The sequence below is a fragment of the Beta vulgaris genome, chromosome 5, assembly GCF_026745355.1.
Source record: "Beta vulgaris subsp. vulgaris cultivar EL10 chromosome 5, EL10.2, whole genome shotgun sequence".
Classification (NCBI taxonomy): Eukaryota; Viridiplantae; Streptophyta; class Magnoliopsida; order Caryophyllales; family Amaranthaceae; genus Beta; species Beta vulgaris.
The window spans coordinates 65,201,638-65,226,457 of record NC_079206.1 but is presented as its reverse complement, the minus strand read 5'-3'; the positions used below and the strand labels follow the sequence as shown (position 1 = coordinate 65,226,457).

The 24,820-nt window shown below is 33.1% G+C and overlaps 3 protein-coding genes across 4 annotated transcripts; all 3 read left to right on the top strand.

The window, feature by feature from the left end:
- Positions 1-4,702: 4,702 nt before the first annotated feature.
- Positions 4,703-10,928, top strand: LOC104894578 (probable histone H2A variant 3). Of its 2 annotated transcripts, none has more exons than XM_057395302.1 (3): positions 4,703-4,725; positions 7,276-7,405; positions 10,355-10,928. In XM_057395302.1, the coding sequence occupies exons 2-3, from the start codon at positions 7,298-7,300 to the stop codon at positions 10,649-10,651; spliced, it is 405 nt and encodes a 134-aa protein (XP_057251285.1). In that variant the 5' UTR covers positions 4,703-4,725; positions 7,276-7,297; the 3' UTR covers positions 10,652-10,928. The 2 variants fall into 2 exon arrangements, with proteins under 2 accessions (XP_057251285.1, XP_010679145.1); XM_010680843.3 differs by lacking the exon at positions 4,703-4,725 and adding an exon at positions 6,913-7,023.
- On the top strand, positions 5,648-6,085 carry LOC130591487 (F-box/FBD/LRR-repeat protein At2g04230-like). Its single transcript, XM_057394823.1, has one exon. The coding sequence runs from the start codon at positions 5,648-5,650 to the stop codon at positions 6,083-6,085; it is 438 nt and encodes a 145-aa protein (XP_057250806.1).
- Positions 10,929-11,414: 486 nt separating the features above from the next.
- LOC104894577 (beta-carotene isomerase D27, chloroplastic) lies at positions 11,415-17,979 on the top strand. Its single transcript, XM_010680842.4, has 7 exons — positions 11,415-11,744; positions 11,904-12,043; positions 12,443-12,535; positions 12,712-12,773; positions 12,896-13,002; positions 17,274-17,366; positions 17,463-17,979. The coding sequence occupies exons 1-7, from the start codon at positions 11,510-11,512 to the stop codon at positions 17,501-17,503; spliced, it is 771 nt and encodes a 256-aa protein (XP_010679144.2). The 5' UTR covers positions 11,415-11,509; the 3' UTR covers positions 17,504-17,979.
- The last annotated feature ends 6,841 nt before the right edge of the window (positions 17,980-24,820 follow it).

Below are 24,820 nucleotides of genomic sequence, written 5' to 3'. Positions count from 1 at the left end.
ATCTATTAATTGGCAAGTGCTAGAAAAATGGTATAATGACGAAGAGTTTATATATGAACAAGTATGTAAAGAAAGTCGCATTAAAATATTGCTTTTTATTTATATATAACTAGTATTTAGGTCTGGTCTACCCTCCGGATAATTATATATTTTATTTATTAAGTTTTACTTTAAAATGATAACATCAATTATCACTTGGTTTAATGCTTAATACTTTAGTATACATGCTTGTGATCAGGGGGCCGAATTTTATCTAATACGTTTTTTATTTTATTTATTGTACATGGATTACATCATGGAGCTAAACACTCTAAGAGAAAACACCACATGACATTGTTCATTGGTTAGAACCGAGTTTTAATACATTGGTATAGATTTTCGTTACAGTTGATTACCACTCTACATCAATAAATTACTAGAAATTTGACAAGAAATACAAATGTTATTGGAATTAGATTCCATTACCTAGGCATATACATCAATATGTTGGATTCTTTAAAAAAAAGTATACACTATTTGTTCTTTTAGACCGAATTAATGAAAATTTAGTTCAATTCAATTTAAACAAATTCGGTTTAGTTTAGGAAGTTCCAGTTCGATTCAATCCAATTAATTTTCTCTCACAAATTTCATCCAGTTCAACTGATCAAGTAATATAATAAATTAAGTTTAGTTTAGCTCAAATAAATTAAGTTAGTTCAATTCAGATAAATTAAGTTCAATTGAGATATATTAAGTCAAAAATAACAGAGCCACTACCGCATCTATCCCAAATTAGTTTCCATAGTTTGACTTTTTTTTTTTTCAAAAACTTAGATAACTTGACATAAGAAAAGGTATGTATAGTCGTGTAGAATTTTTATAGATTCGTCTCAATATGTATTTTCATATTTTTTTAAAAAATTTCTATTAATGCATATATTAAGATAATAGAGGTCAAAAGTGTGAAAGTCAAATTATGTACAATTTTTAACTGAGGGAGTAAAGTAGAAATCATTGATTTTGATTTTTCCCTCCATATAAGAGCCATGTTTGTCCTTGAGCAAAATGTGAACGGTACAAAGACAATTATTTCTTTTTTTTAAAAGAAAAAACTCATAAGAGAACAATTTAAATCATAAAAAGGTAAAGCAACAACAGAATCCGACACAATGTCTAACCACACACGTATTATTCCCACTTTAAAAAGTCGAAAGTGAGCCAACTCATGTGCAACTTTGTTGCCCGACCTTTTAACAAACAACCAGCAAACATAATAAAAACTAAGTATAAACTAAATTAAAAATTTCCTCAACAATGAGATGGAGAGTGCTTGACCTTTTCTTTCTACTATTCAAGAATTGGATGACCGTCAGACAATCACCTTCAATCTCCACATTCGAAGCTCCTATCTCACGCGCAAGGGACAAACCTTCCATAATGGCCTAATGCTTCCGCAACTTGGGGCTTCCAGCACGCCTTGACTTGCACAGCAACGCAGCCAAGGACCTCTCCCACATCCAATTACTAAAGACAATTATTTCTAGGATAGCTTAAAAACAGAAACTTCATTTTCTCTAGCATTACTCCCTTTGTATTTTTTTTTATCTTTCGACTTTGCACGGTTGCCAATACACTTATTCTATATTAAATATCTTTTATTACATATTAGTAAAAATTATAATAATTAAATATTAATAAAGTACTTATTGTGACGAATCAAACAATATCCCACATGACTATATTTTTTACTTATATATTGAGAAAAATCTAAAAGATTCTATCTAATTGTGAATAGTGTCAAAATTTTAAGTGAAAATGATAAAAAAATACAGAGGGAGTACCAAAAAAGCTTCACTCGTTTTTGTAGTTGCAATGTTGGCTTCTAGAACAAGTTGATATACTAACCGTTACTAATACTATGCATATAAAATCAGTATCTAAAATGATAGCGTATTTATATCAATACATATCATACAAAAATTAATTCATTATTTTAACTAAAACTAGTAATAAATAAAATACTAGGATCAAAGTTTTGCTTCACCGAATATATGAGTCAAAATGGTGCAACTAAAGTCGAAAAATGAATGCCAAAATTTTAGAAAAAAAACTTGAATGGACCGGATTTACAATAACTCATTGTGCACCAAAAATCAAATGATATAGTGAGTTTTTGTATGATATATATAATCACCTTTTATACAACAAGTTTTTGTATGATATAATCAGTTTTATAATATAATTAATTTTTGTATGACATAATCGATTTTTTTTCCTAATATAGTTAATTTTTGAGTGGTAAAGATAGTTTGAGTTCGCCAAAATGTTTAATTGATACTAAAAAGAAACACAAAATATTAGAGCATCTACAATGGGGTAGGTTTAGCTTGGTCTAGCAAATAGTAAAACTAGTTTTACTTGGTTTTGTTGTTGTGAAACTTGACTCTTTGGCTTGGTTGGTCTGGAAATCCAGACCATATGAGCATGGGATGGTGTGCACAAAAAACATCTATTTTATATAAATCATCTATTTTATATAAAAAATAAACATTGTGTATGGTAGGGTTTGGTAAAAGTAGGAGAGAGAGAGTATATGGTGGGGTTTGGTAAGAGTAGGAGAGAGAAATAGAAAAACCAAGTAAGGCTATGTTTAGTTCACCTAAAATTTTCTGATCTGAACTTATCTGATCTGATCAGAACTTTTTTTTTTTGATCTGATCTGATCTGATTACAAGATCTTATCTTTTAGATTTTTCTCAATATATAAGAAAAAATATAGTCATGTGGGGTCTTGTTTGATTCGTCTCAATGAGTACTTTATTAATATTCAATTATTATAATTTTTACTAATATGTAATGAAAGATATAATGATTTTTAAATATAAGCATAATCTGAACTGATTTGAACTTATTTTTTTTGATCTGATATGATCTGATTAGATCTGAAATAAGCAAAAATAAGGTGAACTAAACATAGCCTAAGACCAACCACACCATTGTGACAAAAAAAAGATGAGTTGGTGGGAGTTTTAGTGGGATGTGAGGTGTAAGAAGGAGGAAAGGAGAGAGAAAAAAAAACTCCAAGACCAAGTAAGATCAACCCACCCCATTGTAGATGCTCTTAGAATAGACGTATTAAAATTAGACAAACCTAAAACTGGTTTTTTTAACAAACCCATTTTATTTCACTCTAACCGAACACTATCCAAGTCACCCATTATCTTCTCCTTCCTTTGTTTTCTTGATTCACGAACTACAACATACAATTTCAAAGAATAACTCAGTAGTCATACCGAACGAAATAACCTAGTCACTAAATGGATAAAACTAATTACTGAATAAGTTAGAGAATGTCATTACTGAATAGATTAAACTGGTAAAAAATAATAATAATCTGATCCCTAAATAGATTAAATTAGTCACTATATTAAAAAAAAATCCTTTTGAATATTAAGCTTGGACTGTGTTTAATTTTAAATAAAAAGTAGGATTTTTTGGTTAAAACACCCTTATGTTTGGTGATTTTTAAAACAATCCCCCTTTTGTTTTTTTTTTTTTGAAATGAACCCCCAAACGTTTTATAAAAAATTTGGTTGCACCCCCAAAACCTAACTTCCGTCAAATCCAGACGTTTGTGGGGACCACTTCATCCCCAAATCAGGATATTCCCTCTCTCACAACGGTCATTTTCCGCCACCCCCAAATTGATGAAGCTGCTAATCCAAAATTTCGAACGGAAAATTGCAATTCCACTCTCAATTGACAATTCCTGACATCCTTCAAATCAAGTAAGTGTTACATTCATTTATAGGCGTTAAATTTTGGGTAATTTTGCGATTCTAGGGTTTATTTGCTTATTTTAATTTGGGTTAATTGTTCAATCAGGGTTATGGCAACCAAATGCAATTGTCCAATTCCTCCTAAGATTTTGAAGTCATGGATGCATGACAATCGTGGGAGGAGTTTTTGTGCCGGCAAATTCTAAGGTGTTCATACTGGAAAAGAAGGGTGTGGATTCTTTGGATGGGTTGACAAGAATTAGGAGGAGTGATAGAGGTTGTTGACACATGAAGTGGTGCTGGAGAAGAGGTTGTTGACACATGAAGTAACGTTTTGAAGACTGAAATCGCAAGGATTCAAGACACTAAGCCAAAGGTGGAAATTTTGTGGTGTTGAACAAAAAATCAGGAGCATAAAAAAGGCAAAAGGCACCAGTCTCCATGATGACGAGTGAGAGAGTGAGTGTTGGATGAGAGAGACTGAAGAAAGATGAAAGGGTGTAGATGATGACAAGAAAGAGATGCTGAATTTCTGACTGAAGCAAGTGAGAGAGATGAAATCAGAAACGAAGGAATTAAATAAGAGAGATGAAGAGGTTAGTTGAAGGGTTTTATTACCCAAGGATACAAATGTCATTTCACGCAACATTTGGGAGGAAAATGGAAAAAAGGGCCCCACAAACGTCTGGATTTGACGGAAGTTAGGTTTTGGGGGTGCAACCAAAATTTTTATAAAACGTTTGGGGGTTCATTTCAAAAAAACAAAAACAAAAAGGGGATTGTTTTAAAATTCACCAAACGTAAGGATGTTTTAACCAAAAAAGGCGGTATCTTACCAAACCAACTGAAAAACAAATGGGCAAACAAAACCTAACACCATTGCATTTGGGTGACCCGGTAAGGCGGTCATTGACTGATTTTTCTTTCGCAAGAGTCCTAACTCTTAACAATTCTCTCTAATCAGGTAAAAGTTGCTCTTTTATTTCCACGTTTTTATCTCGTTTCCCTGGATTTTACAAGATTATGATGCTTATTTTGTTGCTTCGAATGAAATTTTATACAATTTGCTTCGACAATCCGAATGAAGTATTTAGGCAAAAGGCAAGAAACAGTTTTAACCCTAATTAACTTCCCTGTTGAATAGTTCCTCTAAATTTGTGTATTCTTATGGTAATAATCTCTTTTTCTCCAATTCATATCATTAATTTCCTTATTAATAAACTGGGTAATTGAATTTCTTGGTTATGAATTGCTCATATGAAAAGGGTCTGATAATTGAAATCTAATTATTCTGGTAGTGTTTAGTATTAATTTCATATCATTAATTTCCATATTAATGAAGTGGGTAATTGAAATTATAGATTATGAATTGCTTTTTTGAAAAGGGTCGGATAATTGAAAACTATCTATTTTGCTAGTGTTTAATATCAATTCATATGATCAATTTCCATATAAATGAACTGAATAATTGAAATTCTAGGTTATGAATTGCTTATATGAAAAGGGTCAGATAATTGAAAACTGTTTAGTACTATCAGTTATAATTAAATTCCGTATTGATGAACTGGGTAATTGAAATTCTAGGTTATGAATTGCTTATATGAAAAGGGTCAGACAATTGAAAACTATTTAGGTCGGTTCTCCCAACTTATTTTCAGTTCAGTTCAGTGCAATTGAGTTCAGTTCAGTTCAGCTCTGGACAATACTTTTAGTCTCACATATCACTATTTATTTCAGTTCAGGTGTTTAATGCCGAAGAGAGCAGATCCTTAGTCTGCTAGTGTTTAGTTTCAATTTGTTTTCATCAAGAATTTAACAGGTTTCTTGTATATGATTCGATTTGCTTATGAAAAAAAATCGGTTAAACTATTTGAAGGTGCATAGTTATGAATGAAAGAAATCAATCTAAAGCATGTGATTTGTTAGTGATGAAGTCTGATAATATTTTGCAAGATAGGATTGGTCCATTGCCTGATGAACTTCTCATTCACATTATATCTTACTTGCCATTGGGGCTAGCTGTGGGTACTAGTGCGATTTCCAGGAGGTGGAGGAATTTGTGGATGAAAAATTCGTCGAATTTAAGGTTTGATGCCTACAAAGTGTTTGGCCAAGAGCTCAGTTACGCAGAGCAACGTTTGAAATCACTTCAGTTTGTTAGATTGGTGGATGGAGCTCTTGAACAGTTGGCGTCGCCTTTGATTAGTGTTTCTTCGTTTTCGGGTTATTATGAATTGCTTGGGGATTTTGTTTCTCATGTTGATCTTTGGGTCATGTTTTCTCTTCAGAAAAACATGCGAATCCTTATTAGTGGCGAATCTTGAAAGGTTTGCGATAGGGGTTAGATTTTTCAACAATAACATGTTCTAAACTACAAGGCTTCATAAACATACCTTTTGGCATACTGCGTGACTCAGTCAGACCATTAACTTTTCGCTTAACTTTGTAAATACTTTTGTATAACTTAATAACCATCGAGGTTTTCATTCAACTTTTCTCATACACTAAACTTCTTTTGTATCGATCTTTAATAAAATTTGCTAATTTATCAATAATTAATAAGGGTTTAATTAGTGAGAAACTAAGAATGTCATTATCTGGTACACGAATATGCATATATGATATATTGAAAGCCGACTTTTTTTTTCCAAACTTTTACTATTATTTGTACAATAGGTGATTAAACTTGGTCACACCGTCTAATACATAACTTACCATTCATTTACGTCATATACAATAACTACAAATAGTGATTAAATTTGGTCACACAGTCTATATGAACAATGACTAAATTTGGTGACACACACTAATACCTAACTTACGATTCTATTCTCTTTTATACAAATATTGATCAGATTTGGTTACACCGTTTATTTTATATGCCAAAAACGCATCTTTTCGAAAGAATCGAGGGAGTAAGTTGCTAACAAGCCAAATAGCCATTATGAGACATTCCCTTGTAATTGGATATCATATAACCTTCAAGAACCAGCACCCTTGAAAAAGCCCACAATTCCAAGTCCAAAATAGCTTAGCCTTTTTTTTTTCCTCCAATTGAAGGAAAAACCGCCGAATTTTGAAACCACGAAAATTCAAAATTTCATAAAAAAAATTCTTGTTTTTGGCGCTCTTAAATTTCACAACGCGCTACTTATTTATTTGCGTTTAACTTTATCTCTTCTTTCTCTCTCCTCTATTTATTTGTTCAACTTCTCAAACTTAACTCAAAAAACCTGTTCATACTTCTTGTCATTTTTGTCAGGTAAACTCTTTCTCTCCCTTAACTAAATCTTATCTCTCTTTTTTTTCTCTCGTTTAATTCAATCAAATTTGTACTTCTATTATCTTGATATTTGCTGTCGGATATTTCCGACACCGTATTATAATTCCTCTGTTCTCAAATAAATGAAACGCTTCTCTATTTTACAGTTTTTGCGATGTTCTCTTTTTTTCAATTTTTTTATGTGATGATATAATTGAATGTTTGATAATTTTGTGTTTATGTTTTGCGAAGATCTTGAAATTAAAAGACAAAAATGGCGGGAAAAGGAGGAAAGGGGCTTTTAGCAGGTAAAACAACAGCTGGTAATAAAGAGAAGGAGAAGAAGAGACCTACTTCTCGCTCTTCTAGAGCTGGTCTTCAGGTAAACTTCTCCATTTTTTCTCTTTCTTCATATATGTTTTTGGATCTGTATTTTTTATTTATTTCTTGATTTGAGTTTAAAATGGAATAAATGGATAATTACTTGTTATTCTACTGTGTATTTTAATGTAAATTTTTCTAGTGATTGATGGTTTTTAAGATGATGGTGAATTTGATGGTTTTTGATTGGGAGTGATGCTTAGTTGTTGCTAGATCTGGCTATGGATGTGCTTTCGAAAGTCATCGCTTTTTGTCTTTTTTTTAATTGCTACATTTACAAAATTTAGTAGATTTATGTGAGGGGTGTTTTGGGGTGAGTATTTAGGCTTTGTTTGGTTGGGGGTAAAAGATTTTCAATGTAAAATGATTTTTATAGAAAACAATTTACAATGTAAAACACAATTTCCAAATTAGCTTTCCATTGTTTGGTTTCATCGTTAGTTATTCTTAGAGAAAATAGTTTTACACTACTTTGCAAACCAAACAAGGTAAGATTAAAAATAGAGAAAAATAGTTTTTTCATGAAAATATTTTACAAACTTTTAAGTTATTACTCACAAACTTTGAGCTTGATGACTTCTACTACTAATATTGGAAGAGTAATAGACTTTGGCTCTATAATTTATAGTATTTTTGCATGTTGATTAATATAGAGTGAGATGAATGAACATGAGAAATTCAACTTTTCTTTGACATTACGCAAGTTAAGTGAAAATTTTAAATAACTTGTTCTAATACCATGTTAGAATTAGTCAATGGAAAATGTAAAGCATGGTTTAAGATGACTTATATGAATGGTTATAGGCAGTGTTACTCCGTCACCTTCATTTACCTCAAAAATGGAGTGTTGTGTTATGTCTGACATGATACTTTACTTTAATACTTCATTTTAAACTAAAAACTTGACTTTTTTCTACAAAATAGCCGAGTATGAATAACATAAGTTATGGGGGAATGATAAGAGCTTTATGTGAGAATTAAGAGTGAGATGGGTATCTGCAATATAGAGAGAGCTCATCCTATGGCTTATAACCACCTCTTTTTTCTCTCATGGTTTTTTACTCCTTTTGTCTCAATCTATGATCTTCAAATAAATTTATTGTAAATCATGCTTTGGCTAATTGTATATAGGTTTCATCAGTGCAATTATTCTCTAGCTGTTCTTGAAATGATGATTTTAAGACTATAAGCCAAGGGAAGTATTGTATAACAGTGTGGCCACGATTTCTAACATGGTGTTGGAGCTTGTCGTTTAATTTTGACACATTTACTTCACATTAGTCATCTTTATAAATCAAATTGTAGGTGCAATGCTTCCACTTACTAAATAAAGTATATTTGAAAATTACCTAATTTAAGGTGCTCTTAGACTTGACTGTTTTTTAAATCATTCGAGGCAACTCTTCTTGAAAATTGTGAACTCATTAATATTCAAGTGGCATATAGAATTGATTCTATAGAATTCTTTGGTTGTTGAAATTCACAACCATATGTATGGTTAGATTTGACAAAGTTAGCCCCTTATTATAGTAGATTGTCACCATTTCACTAGCAATATACAATTTAGAAATAGCATGAAAGTTTCACTTAGCTTCTCTTTTTAAGTTAATGTTTATGCCTCATGGAAAGTTACATAAAGAACTTCAAGGTATGTTGAGTATGATTATGTTAAAAATGTTAGTTGATTGCTAATCTGTAAGATATGAAATTCATTTGCTAGCTTACAAGTTACATCTAATGATACAAGGAGTGGTGGAGTAGTGAAAGTATTATCCTTTATAAGTACTATTTCCCTCTTCAATATGATACAATACTGGCCATAAAAAGATGAAAACTGTCACCTTTTTATGATCTAGTACACTTTTGGATCATTAGGGGGGAATCAAATCATGAAGAGTGAGGTTATAGTTTCTCTTTGTTATTAGCCTTATTTATAGAGTGATAAACTGATTATCCAAAGCTTTCTTATGCAATGAAAGGAAAGGGGTTGATTTATCTAACAGAAGTTATAAGCTTTGCTTATCCCTAATGTTTGGGAAGTTGAAGATAAGCTAGCAACCGAGTAGATAGAAGCTATTAGAGAAAATGCAAACTCTAAGAAATTTTCAATTCACTGGCTTTGATACCATGTTAGAATTAATGTAAACCAAAATTTATCGTGAGGATCTATTTGTTGGAATTACCTTTAAGGTATATAAATGTTGTGAAAACTTATTTCCATAACTCATACCCACAATCTTTTATTTTTTCGCTATTCAGAGAATTCAAATGAAAAAATCGGTTCAATGCTCTACTAATGTGCATTATCCTCACTCAGGCTATATGCTAATTCTATCATGGTAGCAGTGTCAATGATTTGAATTTGACTTTTTGTTTGTATTCGCATTCTAGGTCTAGGCACAAGTGTTGCTTAATATCTCGAGGTTGTAGCCAAGATGCATCTAAGTTTGTTTAACCAACAATAAAGTGGTATATTGAATCAAATTAGTAATATATAGAATTCTCAGTAGGTTATCACTTTTTTTTTTTTATTCAATTTACTACTTTTATTGTTGTTATAAACAAAAATGTGCACATCTGTTCTTAATCAAGAGATTTGCCTCCCTGGTCACTCCCTTGGCCCCTTCCCCCTCATTGCAAGCCTTTTTAGAATTTCTTAGTATTGATATTCTGAAAGACAGCTTGGTACTTTTTCTGTTGTCCCATTGATGAATCTACTGAAGTAAAATTACGTTTATTAAGGAAGTTTAACTGCCATATTTTTTACTTTACCCTGGAAGTTGCACATTTTTGTTAGATATTCTGAATTACTACTGTTCTGCTAATAATTATACACTGGTTGAAGTAATATTTTACCTTGATTGAGTGTAAGGTTTCTGTCATTATGTACATATTTATGAGTTCATAAATTGTTGTATTTTTTTTGTGGGTGTGTGTGAGGGATCTTTAGTTTCCAGTTGGTCGAATCCACCGGCACCTAAAGACCAGAGTTTCAGCAAACGGCCGTGTTGGTGCAACTGCTGCAGTCTACTCTGCTGCTATTCTTGAATACCTGACTGCAGAAGTGCTTGAGTTAGCAGGAAATGCAAGCAAAGATCTCAAAGTGAAGAGGATCACTCCTAGACATCTGCAGCTTGCTATTCGAGGGGATGAAGAGCTCGATACCCTCATCAAGGGAACCATTGCTGGTGGTGGTGTTATTCCTCACATTCACAAGTCATTGATCAACAAATCAGCCAAGGACTGAAATTCCATTATCTGATAAAATTAGGTGGTAGATTTAAGTACATTGGATGTCAAGTAAGAATGAACTTCTAGCTGTAATATCTTTACTTTGGACCTCGTCAAGGCTATTTAGGTGTGATTCTATTAGCTATTTAGGTGCTTGTTAATTTAGTTCGTTCTCGTCTATTTGTGCAGTTCTAATTGGATTTATCCTTATAACATTAGTTTGTCTTTGTAATTTGACTTATAAGTTTCAGAAGTTTGATTAATTAGTGAATCTTTCCTGGTTTTTACTGCAACTTTTGAGCTTGAGTTTGGATCTTTTTTTTCTTTTAAGATTTAATGTTGATTGAAGATGATGGTGCTATCTATGGATTTGGTCTAAAGTAGTAAATTTGTTCATTTGGTTGCATCTTAACATAAAGTCTTTTTTTTGAAGGCAAAACTCAGAGGATTAATCTCAATTATGATAGGTTTTCTCACAGTAATCTCAACTATGAAGTAGATTGTAATAATTTCACAGTAATCTCAGCAATATTAAGTTAAACAAGTAATTGATCAATTTGTAAAAACACTTCGTGTAATTATTACATAATGATCACTATGATTAAAATTCTTCTTGTTGTATATCCCTTTTTTCTGCTATAAATTGGAATTTACAGCGAAATTTAGTAGGTAATCTCATAAGTTATGGAAATTACCAAATTACACAAAAAGAGACACTATTAGTATCACTGATACAGTGACATTTAGGTGCATAAATACATATAATGCTCCACATTTCACAACTCACACTTGAACAATTATAGATGTTTTAGCAGCAAACTAGCAAACAGCAAGCAATAACTTTTCATTCCGTTTCACAAACACAAAATCATTCATGAATACCAGTTTCATTGAAAGCAAAATCTCTCATTTTAGTTTCACTCTGCCTCACTGCAAATGCATGCATCACAATAACAAGGTCATATCATTTGCTCCACTTATGTTACTAAGATCATCAAGTCACAAATCTCTTAAGGTTGCAAACACGCCAAAGATAACTTACTATCGCGATACATGGCTTGATCTTATGGCTATTAATCATCTCTCCCACAACCTACAAGCTGTAGCAGGTTTGTAAATGATGTTAAATATGTTCCTTTTTATCTGTTTTGAACTGTATGTGCTTATGGAAGCATGATAATACGTCGTTTTACTAGTATATTGTGACTTCAATCACTCATGAGACATTAAACTTGGCTTAAGTATCCATTAGAAACAATTATATGCAGGTATCCAAATAGAGAAGGACGGTTATGATGGTTTGTTGGAGGCCTGCAAAGTAGTTATTCTGAAGTTTGATCCTGTGCAACAGAGTCAACTTGGCTTGGAAGGTCTCAAAAGGTCCATTCCCAAGCAAATATTTCCTTTGGCAAGTACTTCACCCTTTGTTTTTTCTTCAGTTTTTCGCGTCTTACATGATGTTTCCATTAGAGGTAGTTAGAGCTAAGCACTTTCGGACACAACAAGATAACACAATCAAAACTGACACGACACAAACAGGAAGATACTAACAGAAACCCGAACTTTACATGACATATACATGAAATCAATCCGAACCTAACCCAATTCGACAACTTACCATGTAGATTTTGTTGCATTTTGTCTTTTGAGAGGAACCTGAAATCGACTTGAGACCATATATACACGAACACATCCTGCATAATCGAATTGCCTAACTATATATAGTCCTGCATGTTCATAAGTCTGTTAAAATATCAGCAAAGAAAGCTAATTAATCACTTTGTTCTAAACTTGTCATGAAGAACAGATGAAGGCATTAATCCCACCTTCTAAGTTTACAAGAGAACTCTTTGCCAAATTCGCAGGCCTATTTTTTGCTTGGCTAATTGGGTCTTCTGAGGTAAGATTTGTAAGTTATATTAATGTTGTGCTGATTATTAAGGTTAATAACATTTCAGGAAAAAATTAAGGGGAAATAACATGTAATGCTCTAAGAATTTTTACAATAATGTTTGTGGAGTGAAATTTTTTGTGACCAAATCTAACAAGTTTATCTAAATATCACACATGATGAAGCTAAAAGAATCTGAGTTCAATGGAAAAAGAGAGAAGAATGTGGTGCACATAAAGAAATGCAGGTAAAATACAAATGTGATCTTATAATTAGAGAAATTTTATTCACTAATACTATAGTAACAAGCATTTAAATATCAGTTCATATTACTTAGTCTACTTATTAACTTCAAATTTTTTAAAACAGGTTTTTGGAGGGCTCTAATTGTGCAGGGATGTGCATCAACCTCTGCAAGTTTCCTACTCAAACATTCATCAAGAATTCTCTAGGAATGCCGGTCACCATGGTCCCGAGTATGTCTAACATAGTAACGTAACTGCTAACAACAATAATGCCAAAGCCTTAAACCCAAAAAAAATCGACATAAAAATTTACTACTCATACAACAACAATGTCAAAGCCTTAAATCCTAAAAGATGCGTGGGGTGAGAAGATTAATTAATAGTATATTTGCACTAACATTGAGGGCCCCATAATATGACCATTAAGGGTGCATGGAAGCACTATAATTTACAAGCTCTCAAATCATAATTTGATTTTTCATTAAAGAAAGAAAAAAGAACTGTTTTTTCAGTTGCATGATATCATACATGATGATGAATTTGTTTCCTGAATTTTAGTCCACAGCAGGAATTGTCATGTAGGCAAATAAAGGGCATAAGTTGCACATAAAGAGACATGAAAACACTTAGATATTGCCATGAAACATACAACACTTTTTTGTAAGTTCTATTGACTATCAATCTAAGAATAATAGCAAACAATAATAGAATATCAAATAATAAAGCAGGAAAGAACACACCAGAAATTTTACGTGGAAACCCAAGAACTGGGAGAAAAACCACGAATCTGCACTAGGAATCGATGAATATTCAAGAAAGATTACAAAAAAGCGCTCAAGAACTCTCTCTATAGCTTTTTCTCTCTCTAATCTGTGTTTAAAGATGATGAATAATGAATAAACATAATTAGGGTTTATATTTATACCCTCATTAATACCAAAAACCGGAAAAAACTAGGCTTTGCGGTTCGACACCCCGCGGCCGCGCTCGACAACCCGCGGCCGGACAGAACCCCGTCAGTTTTGTCAGTTCTTCGTAAAATCGTCATAACTTTCTCGTTTCACCGGAATTGGACGTATGACCTATCATTGGAAAGCTCTCGGAACAAGCTATCACCTCCACTTTGAATCACCTCAAAATCATTTATAGATTGAAAGATATGTCCATTCAAAGTTGGCCTTATGTCCCAAATGACGTTTTTCTTCTACGCAACCTCATCTCCACACCCATACACCTCCATGAGCTTCATATACTACCATATACCCAACAATCTCCCACTTGGAGATAGGTGTAAGTGAAGAAAACTTCATACCTTCATCATCCTCTCATTCATCTCAACTCCTACACACAACTCCACTGCAAAAGCAATCTCTAGTTGTGTCTAAACCATGACATACCTCAAGCATCCCATGACAACATCTCCTCTACACCAAGGAGATTCTTAATCACTGATCTCCAAATCATTGCACCATCACTACATGAACCTACACACCCTCCTACCCCGGAGGTCGGATCACCTTAGAGACAAGCACAACCAAATGAAGATCTCTTCCTCAACAACTAAGGAAAATAACCACTTCCTCTCCAACCAAAGAAGCACATTGAAGTCTCATCAAACTTCAATAAAACCAATTACCACCTAAGCCAAAGAAGCTTCTCATTGTTCTAAAACAAACTCACATTGCTCCCACTCGAACAATACACCCTTTGTTCCACTTAGGATTTCCGGCACATCATGCTTGTGTGCCGTCCTTCACCTTGTGCGCTTACCGGTCAATTTGCCACCGGGATACCGCTTCACCACGGTTCTCATCCCTTAGCCCACTATCGATAGTTTTCCGACCAAACTACACCTTACATGAAGTTCTCATCCCAATCCCGGGCCCTTTACTGTGCTCCCCATGGTGTAAAGTGTTCCAGTCCTTGTCCCACGAGCTATGATCATTGCTCCCTTGACAATTTCCAAGAACCACCATCAAACACAACCTTGTAACCCGATGTAGCAAGTTGGGCTACCGATATCAAGCTTTTCTTCAACCTTGGGATGAACTTGACATTCTTCAACTCCAACGAGCCACCATGAGTGAGTTTCACACTCACATCACCTTTCCCCATGACTTCCACTGCCTTGCCATCCGCAAGGTAGACCTTTTCAAGTTTTCCGGATTTGAAATTCCGAAACAACTCCTGCATGGTGAGGAATGATGAGAAGAACCCGAATCCAAGACCCATGATCCCGAGCACCCAACCAACTCTTCCTGATCATCCATGCTTACCATCAAAGCATCGGAATCGTACTCCGAAATCAAGTTAGTTGATCATCTTCTTCATCATCACTTTCTTGAACCTTCTTCTTCCCTTTCCCATTCTCTTTCCTAGGACAATCTCTCTTTATATGTCCTTCATTACCACACCCCAGCAAGTAACACTAGCCCGCCTTTTGACTTACTCCGTCCCCCTTTGACTCCGATTTTCCCTGAAAGTTCCTCCCTTTTCCCCTCCCTCTACCTTCTGCACTGTATGCTCCAGATGATTCTCCACTCTCCTTCCTTCGAATGCTCTCACTCAAAATCAGATCACGGACAACATCATAAACCAATTTCTCTTTACCAGAGGAATTACTAACAGCAGTTACAACAGTTTCCCAAGCAGTAGGTAAAGAGGACAACAAAATTAGGGCTTTCACTTCATCCTCAAAGGCAATATTAACCGAAGATAACTGACTTATTAATGAATTAAATTCATTAATATGTTCAGCAGCAGAACTACCATTATTCATCTCTAAACCAAACAAACGGCGCATCAGATATACCTTATTCATTGCAGAGGGCTTTTCATACATATCTGACAGTGCTTTGATCAATTCAGCCGTTGTTTTGATATCCTTGACATTGAACGCCACATCCGAGCCAATGTCAAACGCACCACCGCTAGTGCCTGTCTGTCCAGTACTTTCCACTTAGCCTCCTCCATCTCAGCAGGCTTTTCAGACAAAGGTTGATACAGATTTTTCTGATATAAGATGTCTTCTATTTGCATCTTCCAATATCCAAAATCTGTCCCATCAAACTTCTCAATTCTAATCTTTGAATCCTCCATTGTTAATTATTCTAGATCTAGACAATAATCAAACCTAGCTCTTGATACCACTTGTAAGTTCTATTGACTATCAATCTAAGAATAATAGCAAACAATAATAGAATATCAAATAATAAAGCAGGAAAGAACACACCAGAAATTTTACGTGGAAACCCAAGAACTGGGAGAAAAACCACGAATCTGCACTAGGAATCGATGAATATTCAAGAAAGATTACAAAAAAGCGCTCAAGAACTCTCTCTATAGCTTTTTCTCTCTCTAATCGTGTTTAAAGATATGAATAATGAATAAACATAATTAGGGTTTATATTTATACCCTCATTAATACCAAAAACCGGAAAAAACTAGGCTTTGCGGTTCGACACCCCGCGGCCGCGCTCGACAACCCGCGGCCGGACAGAACCCCGTCAGTTTTGTCAGTTCTTCGTAAAATCGTCATAACTTTCTCGTTTCTCACCGGAATTGGACGTATGACCTATCATTGGAAAGCTCTCGGAACAAGCTATCACCTCCACTTTGAATCACCTCAAAATCATTTATAGATTGAAAGATATGTCCATTCAAAGTTGGCCTTATGTCCCAAATGACGTTTTTCTTCTACGCAACCTCATCTCCACACCCATACACCTCCATGAGCTTCATATACTACCATATACCCAACATTTTTGCAATGATGGACTGCTATAGTTTGTAACACATAATAAATCACTAATTACCATAGGTTAAAACTTAAAATCAACCACTACAAGCCGTTGATATTTTTCAAAGTACCCTGTTGTTTTATGTCTTAATGACTGACATAGTGATGCCACTATCAATGTCTCTCAGTTAAATAAATTCCATTAGTAAAATGTTTAGTGTGTTAAAAACTTATTTTGGGGGTTCAAAACTGATATAATTAGCTTCCCAAAAAAAAATTGATATAATTTGGTAAATTTCTTAGCTTGTTATAAAGTGGAGAAATATTAGAGTTGTTTGACAATCGGCTGTTGGCTGTTGGCTGGTTTAGTTGGTTTGTTTGACTGGCTGGAAGCATTGGCTGTATGTACTGGCTTTTTAAGTTGGCTGTTTAAGCCAACTGTTTGCAAAAGTGTTTGGCGAAATTAATTGTGGTTGTTGGCGGTTTATTATAGAGTTTGTGGCCAACAAGCCAATCCAAAAAGCTGCTCTAGACAACTTTTTCATTTTGGCTGAACCAAAAAGCCAATAACCAAACACTTTTTTTGGCTGTTTGACCAAATTAAAAAGCCAAAAGCCGAAAGCCAATGAAAAAGCCATTTACCAAACATGGCTGACTTAAAACACATTTTTTCCCACTTTAGCAAGAATGTGTAAATTAATTAAGCTAGTAGATTGCACATTTCATATGTCATAGCAGTTTGACAGCATGCATGATTTTGCAGATTTTGAAGACATGAGTTGTGAGATGATATTTGGTGTGGAACCACCACCTCCAGATGTAGATCCTGCTACAAAGCAACCATGTTATAAACTCTGTAATTATTTACTTTCTTGATTTTATCTTGGGTAAAATTAGTAAAGAACATATTACACCTTGATTCTGATGTTAATTTTTGACTGTGTTCTTCTAGGTAAAATGAGTAGAAGGCACACTATCCAGAGCTGCTCTTGATACATATGATCTGATGCTACTATGTTAGTGTGTGCTAATAAATATCCATGCGACAAACATGTGCGCGCGCATGCACAGTGCGTAGAGCTCCTTGGAGGAATATTTCTCATACAATTCATGCAACACGGGACAATACAACCATCTCACGACAACTATAGTAGTATAGGCATATAAGGAGCATTATTTAAAGATTCACAAAAGAAATTCAATTGCTTCTAACAATATTTTTATTGTTGGTTGATAAAACCTACTTGTACCACCTAAGATTTACACGATATTTTATGCTCCAAAAACATGTAGCAAATTGGACAAAAGTGGAGGTATTACATGACCATGCAAGAATTAAGATGTACCAGCCGTACAAAATGTCATTACAAAATGGGTTTGAATAAAATTTTCTTGTAGGCCTTGTTTATTGTGTAAAGAATGAGACAGAAATGTTACGTTGTGGAATGTAGGGTAGTAAGTGTTTGATATTTGCTTTGACGTGTTATGAACATTGCTCTTTGCAAATTCGCCCTATTTGTAGTGAAGCACACTTTCGGGCCTCCGAAGAAACCTGGTTAAATTAAAAGTTTAACTTTACGTCATGTTTGATTAATAGTACTAAATTATGGTAATGATAATGCTTTTAGTATAAGTTTGGGAAGACTTTTCAATGTTAATAACCATTGTTATATCTGTGATATTGTTAAACTTCTTAAAACAAACTGGGTAGTTATATTTCTTCATGCAAAACGGGATGTAAATATGGTTGCTCATGGGTTGGCCAGATTTGGGATGGCGATGGATGCTGATAAGATTACCCATACTTCACCGCCGCAATGCATAATGAGGGAGTATATGCAGGAACTGAACAACCCTATGGCGTAGTCTTTGCTGGCAGTTTTCTTTTGGTTTGGGGTTGGGTGTTGATGTATGTTAGAAGAATTTTTTGGCTGCCTGTTATGTGCTCCAATCAGTGGTGGACCTTTCTAGTTTCTGTTATGTTGTAACAAACTGATCCTTTAATATAATATCCTATTTTGTGTTAAAAAAAGTTAATAACCATCGTAATCAAACTTGATGTCAAAACATGTGTTTTCCTTTACAAATTTCCGTTACCACCCAATACCACCTTTTCAAGTGGTAGTGGATAATAATGAAATTTTAGAAAGAAAATAGATGTTTGGGGATAAAGTGGCATTACCATTAAAGTTGACATGGAAATGCTTTCACAAATTTGCATTGGACAACATTACCATTACCATCATTTAGTACTTCTAACCAAACGGACCGTTAAGGACATTGTAGGAATTAATCAAGTGTCTTCTAATTTTACTTATATAAGTGTGATAAATTCTACTTCACGATCTCTTAGAAATTTTTAGTTCTCAATGTAATCAACACTTATTAAATTAGAGTATTACTAACATGAAACAAATTCCCTTTTTTACAACATCAGGCAAAAAAACTAGTAGGTCCATTTAACTCGAGTTAAAATTTATTTATTAAATTGATACTTCATTTAGTATTTATTAGTTTATTCTTTTGCTTTTTCAAAGTCAAAGTTCATTAATTTTGAAGGTATACTTGTAAATTTTAATATCAATATATCTAACATTATCATGTCGAATCTTATTAGATTTGTTCCAATATATAATTCAAGTTAATAACTTTTCATAATTTTTATTAATGCACAACTGGACATTTTTAGAGATCCTAAAAATACAACAAGATAAACTAATAAAAAACGGACGGAGTAATCGGGGTCAGGTCCTTACCTATTAGAGTAATAGGCGGCAGGCGGCAGAGTCTATTATTTATCAATCAAAGCAATAATGAGCCGCATTTTTTTCTAACAATTTCGAGTGATCAACTGATTTAGAACAATAGCTCCCACCATAATTTGCATTACTAACAAAGTGTAATATTATTTGACACCTGCTCAATTCTGCTACATAGGCTAGGTATTAATGATGATAATATAGCAAATGGAGATTTAGTTAGTGGTTGATATGATGATCTACATTAGTGGATTTTACAGCTATATAATTAAGTTGGCAATGAGTGTAATTATGTATTCTATGATATGAACTACATCATCTCAAGCCAAGTTTATAATTTTAACAACTTCAAATTAAGAGAAATAATCGATATCTTCCATTTTTTTTAATTGCAACATTTTTCTTTTCTTTTTTTTTATAATTTGCGCATTTTATTCATAAAATCCCAAGATTGAATTAGCCTCTACTCAGAATTGAGTATTCCTTCCAAATGGAGAGAAACTTTCATAGTGTAGCCGTATAATATGTTGCAGTTATTAAAAAACAGATGAAGTGGACCGACGATGTTTGCCACTATAGATACATATGCCATAAGTAGACAAAGCCAAGATTTTGGTGGTGTCTTCTCTCGGCCCAAATTGGAGCACGACACCAGTTTTATGAGCTGCAAGTGGTAACCAACATTATGGTTTTTTTTGAAGCTTTTGGAGTTGTTTGCAATAATATGGAGTTTTAGGGTAAGTGGAGGGACAATATGGGGTTTTGAGGGGCCACATGTGACAACCCCAATTAATCACAAAGTGTTCAAACTTGTATAGTATTAGAGCATCAAGAACTTGATGAGGAACATCAAATGCACGATAAAATAATTTAATTTAACTTGTTTCCTAGAAATATCTTACTTCTATTCATATGCTTTTTGTACAATTGTTAAGAAAATTCACATGTAATCTACATTGAAAAATGAAGGACGACTAATATATCATTAATTATTTTTAAGATTGAACACCATTAGGTTTATACGAGGTCAGACTCTCCTTTAACAAATGTCTATATATGCAGGTTGCTGAATAGTAACAACAAAAATGACAATAGTATATGGTTAGAATTGATGAGGCATAGGGGAGAGTTAAGTGGCGGTCTCTCCACCTCTTAGACACACCACCAACTGGGATCAAGCCCTCATCTCAAAATTATATTAGGGAGCTCTCTTGTTTTTGGTGGCAGTGGGCCTTTATGTTTATTGTTTTCGAGACTGTTAAGCATTGTAACTAACCTCTGATCTGGTGTGTTCTGCACTTTAGAGGTTGATTCTTGGACCAATTATCTTTTCCAATAAAAAATGGTCAAAATAGATGGAATTTTACTTCAACAAAAGGAAACGAATAAAATTTGTAGGTAGATTGAGATTATTAATTTAATGCTGGAGCAAGACATTTTGGTTATTTCAATTTTGCGAGTTACAATAATATTGGTATTTATTTATTTTTCCAGATTGTACTCTTAGTGTTCATTACATGATCCTGATATTTAACAAATACTCCCTCAATTATTAATCAGATGTTTCATTCTGACTTTGATATTATTCACATACTATACTTCGACCATATTTTTCAACATATATATAAAACATAATGTTAGCCTACAAAATATTGTTGAACTTGTCTCTATGTATATTTCCAAAACATCAATTTTTTTTATAACTTATTAGTAATGAATAACTGGAGATTTTAATAGTCAAAGTTCTGCATTGACAAATATGCAAGTAAAATAATGGAACACCTATGAAAGAACGAAAACGGAGTATGTCATATCTTTTAGAGTGGGTTTTTTCACCTTAATTTTTTCAACTTATTGAAATTTATTTAAACTTGTATATGAAAAGCCAATCCCTTACATAAATTTATTCAAACTTGTATATGAAAAGCCAATCCCTTACATAAAGTTTACTACATAAAAATTAAGACATAAATTGGGCCTAAAACGAAATTACGGGCTTTGGTTAAGAATCAAAGGCTTCATTCATTGACACTAGAGTCTATCTCGGAGTTTAAACGGCATCATCTGTGAAGCATATGGGCCTGTGCTTCTGCTGTCTTAACTCCTATGGAAGCAAATTTAGCCCATATGTCCCGTATTGAAGGTTGAGACTTGAGACTATTTAATACTTCCTCCGTTTTTTTTTATAATTTTACCATTTTGACTTTTGACATTATTCTCGAATTTTACTTGAATTGTTCTTTATTATTTATATATAAGAAAAAACACAGTCATAGGCCTTTTTTTTTTTTAAGAGTAAGACCGAGCGGCCAGAATAGTTATACTACATTAAACTACCATTGCCTTTTCTACACAATGAGTAAATTACATATTATGGTCATTTTATTCAAAGTTGTGCATATACAAACATGCAAAAAGCGAAGAATTCCATCGAGTGAGGGGGACTTGGAGGAGAAGGTTATTGGTGTACTAGACTTCCAAGTGCTTGAGCCTTTTAGTTGGGCTCTGTGCGGGGACGGTCCAAAGGTTATTCATCGTACCAAAAAAAAAAAAAAAAATATTACGGTCATATTATGTGCTATTCTTATAAAAATGGGTACATGCACATTTCCTATTTTATTTTAGGCAAACTTTAGTACTAACAACTTACCCATTAAGTCGACAAATACTGCACTGCAATTGGTGCACTAGACTACAAATCCATGTTTAATTGACCTCATTAAGAATTGGACCACACAAGGCCTCACAAAGCATTCAATTCAATGAATATTGTGAGCCCAAATCCTATAAGTAGAGTTAGCATCAAACCACGAAAATACAAATTTGGGACCTAAATTTGAACAAGTGCCAAAAATGAATATGACAACTAACTAGTACGACTGCATTTAGTTAATGAAAATAGTCCTTTTTAGACAAACATGTATCTAAATCATAAATTCTTTTTAAGAAATAAATTGGTACATATCTAAATTTAAAGTTAGACACTGCATCATTACATAGGCTATGGGCTGTAGCCTGTAGGCCTGTAGCACAGTACTTAGTTTTTGGTCCAACCTAATACTAACTTACTATTGCAATTTGCACATTTGCACCATCTACATGACTACATCTACATATTTTTTTTTATAGATTTATAGGATCCCGTCCTTTTATACTCAGATAAATTGAACTGAAATGAGAGAAACTGAAATATGGAGTGTAACTAGATTGAACTGAGAAAAATTGAAACGCAGAGTGTAATTAAACCGAAAGTAAGTCCAAAAAAACACGACCTAGGTCTTTATTATGCTCTTCTCTTTCCCCCTTTCTTTTTTTTTCTTGTTTGGTGTGTGGAAGGAAGCAAAGAATTTAATGAAGTTTGTACGAGAGAGACAAGCAAGCATTTTGTTGGGTATCTATACTTGTCTAAGAAATATTGCATTAGGATGGAGACATAAGAAAGCTGTCAAAATGGGCCAGATACCCTAAAATGGTTTTAAGCAAGTGTATCATGGAAAGCCCATTTAATGGGAATTTCCCATTATAAGAGCACCTTTCTTTCTTTCTTTTCTAATACTATTCAATTGTGAGCTAATTTTACATACACCTTTTTTTTTATTAAAAACATCAAAATAGACATTTTGAAGATAGAATTTACGTGAGTTGAATATATATGCCTAAACTGTTAAGTAGTTTTTGATATAATTGGAAGAAGTTTCATCTTATAAGGTTACACGTTTTATTCTTATCAATTGCAATTATTAAGAAGGATTTCTCTTATCTTTCTCCCTATCTCATTTCCAAAGCTTTAGCTTTCAAAAGTGTGTTTGAGTAAGCAAGAGGTGTTTGTCTAGTATATTCCCTCGTCTTTACCCTTTTCAATTAAAAATAAACCAATTATTTATCGTATAACCAAAAAACTTATACTCTCTTACTGTTCTCAAATAATTAGGCATATCTATTACAACTTACAAGACCAGTTTTGAAAATTTGATATAAAAATATTATAATAAATATATTTCAATTTTTAATACATATTCTTATGTACGTAGCGTCACATTACTAGCTAACTGAATGATGTGGATCACAAACAATGCATAAAATGGATCACTAATTATACATATATTGAGACTCGAGTTGCTAATAAGCATTAGCGGGATTACTAAGCTGATCTAGATTGTTCTGGCAATAGGTAATACAAAAAATCTAATCATATTGAATGTGACAAGTAATTTGTGTATATATTTCAATCTAAAACAAATATGTATAGCTTATAATATTATGGTAATGTGTTTTTTTCTCACCGAATTAAAGAAGTGGCATGGTATTAGACTATTATTAACTCCATTATCCCAAGTTTGTCCCAATTCATACCACAAAATTTTCTTCTGGCTTCTAGTAGTGTTTATGAAACTTAAATGGTCAAATATTATGATGCTAAATCGTCGGTTTCAAAAGTACTGACATGAAAAAAAGAGTAGAAGCTAGGACCCAAAGATGAAAGATAGAACAAAAAATTACACTCTAGAAGTAGGGTATATATTTGGAAAATATTCGTATTTATTACCTGACCGATGTACTTTACTTTATTTATATGAGCTATTGTATTTACTTTTGTAGGGTACATGTTAAAAGAAAATATTGTAAATTACAATTTACAGCTTAAGAAAATGAGACGTAATTTCGTATTTTAGTTCATTGAAACTTCAAAACTTAGAAAATTCCATAGTTTATACAAGGATATTCTCATTTACAAAGAAAAATTGTTATTTTTTCTTCAGATTAATGCACACTAGAATACAAGGAAACCATCATTTAATCCAAATTTATTTTCAACTTACAAAGATGATAGACTTATTTTCTAAAGGTAGGTAGGATGATTTTTTTTTTATAGAATTAGCATTATTTGTAGGTATATCTAGCCAAGTTTGCAGATTATACATTTATACTACCGAGAGGGAGGAGCTGGTAAGAGAACGTTTATTCCCTAAGAGTGTCCTAGTGGGATTTAGTTCATGACTTCATTCCATGACCTTGAAGTCATGAAGTCAAATCTTTATTACTAGGTCAAGCCTTGCTTAGTAGAAAATGATAGCTCTACATACTTTTGCACAATTCTGCAATAAATCATCAGTTTTATAATACAAATTGACGAAATTGTGCTATATTACATTTTTTATATAGGCATTTGTATGATTTATTCAAACCTTGTAAAAACATAAATAGATTCAAATATGAAATAAAAAGCTTCACCGTTCTTTTTACTTTCGTGATGCTCAAACATAATATCAATAAACTATAGTAATTATTAAATATTCACACAATGCAAAAAGTCAAATAAGAGGAAAATGAATTTGTTCATAAGAGACCGCCTACTTTTGAATTAAAATTAGGTAAGAGTAAATCAATATTAAAAAAGAATTAGCCCAACAATGACTAGGTTAATTTCTTTCGGTGACTAGTTTAATCCATTTAGTGACCAGATCTACTTTTATATTAAAATTAGACCGTCTTTTTTAATAATTTTTGGAGAAAAATTATCCAATGTTACTTAGGAATTGCTAATAAATTT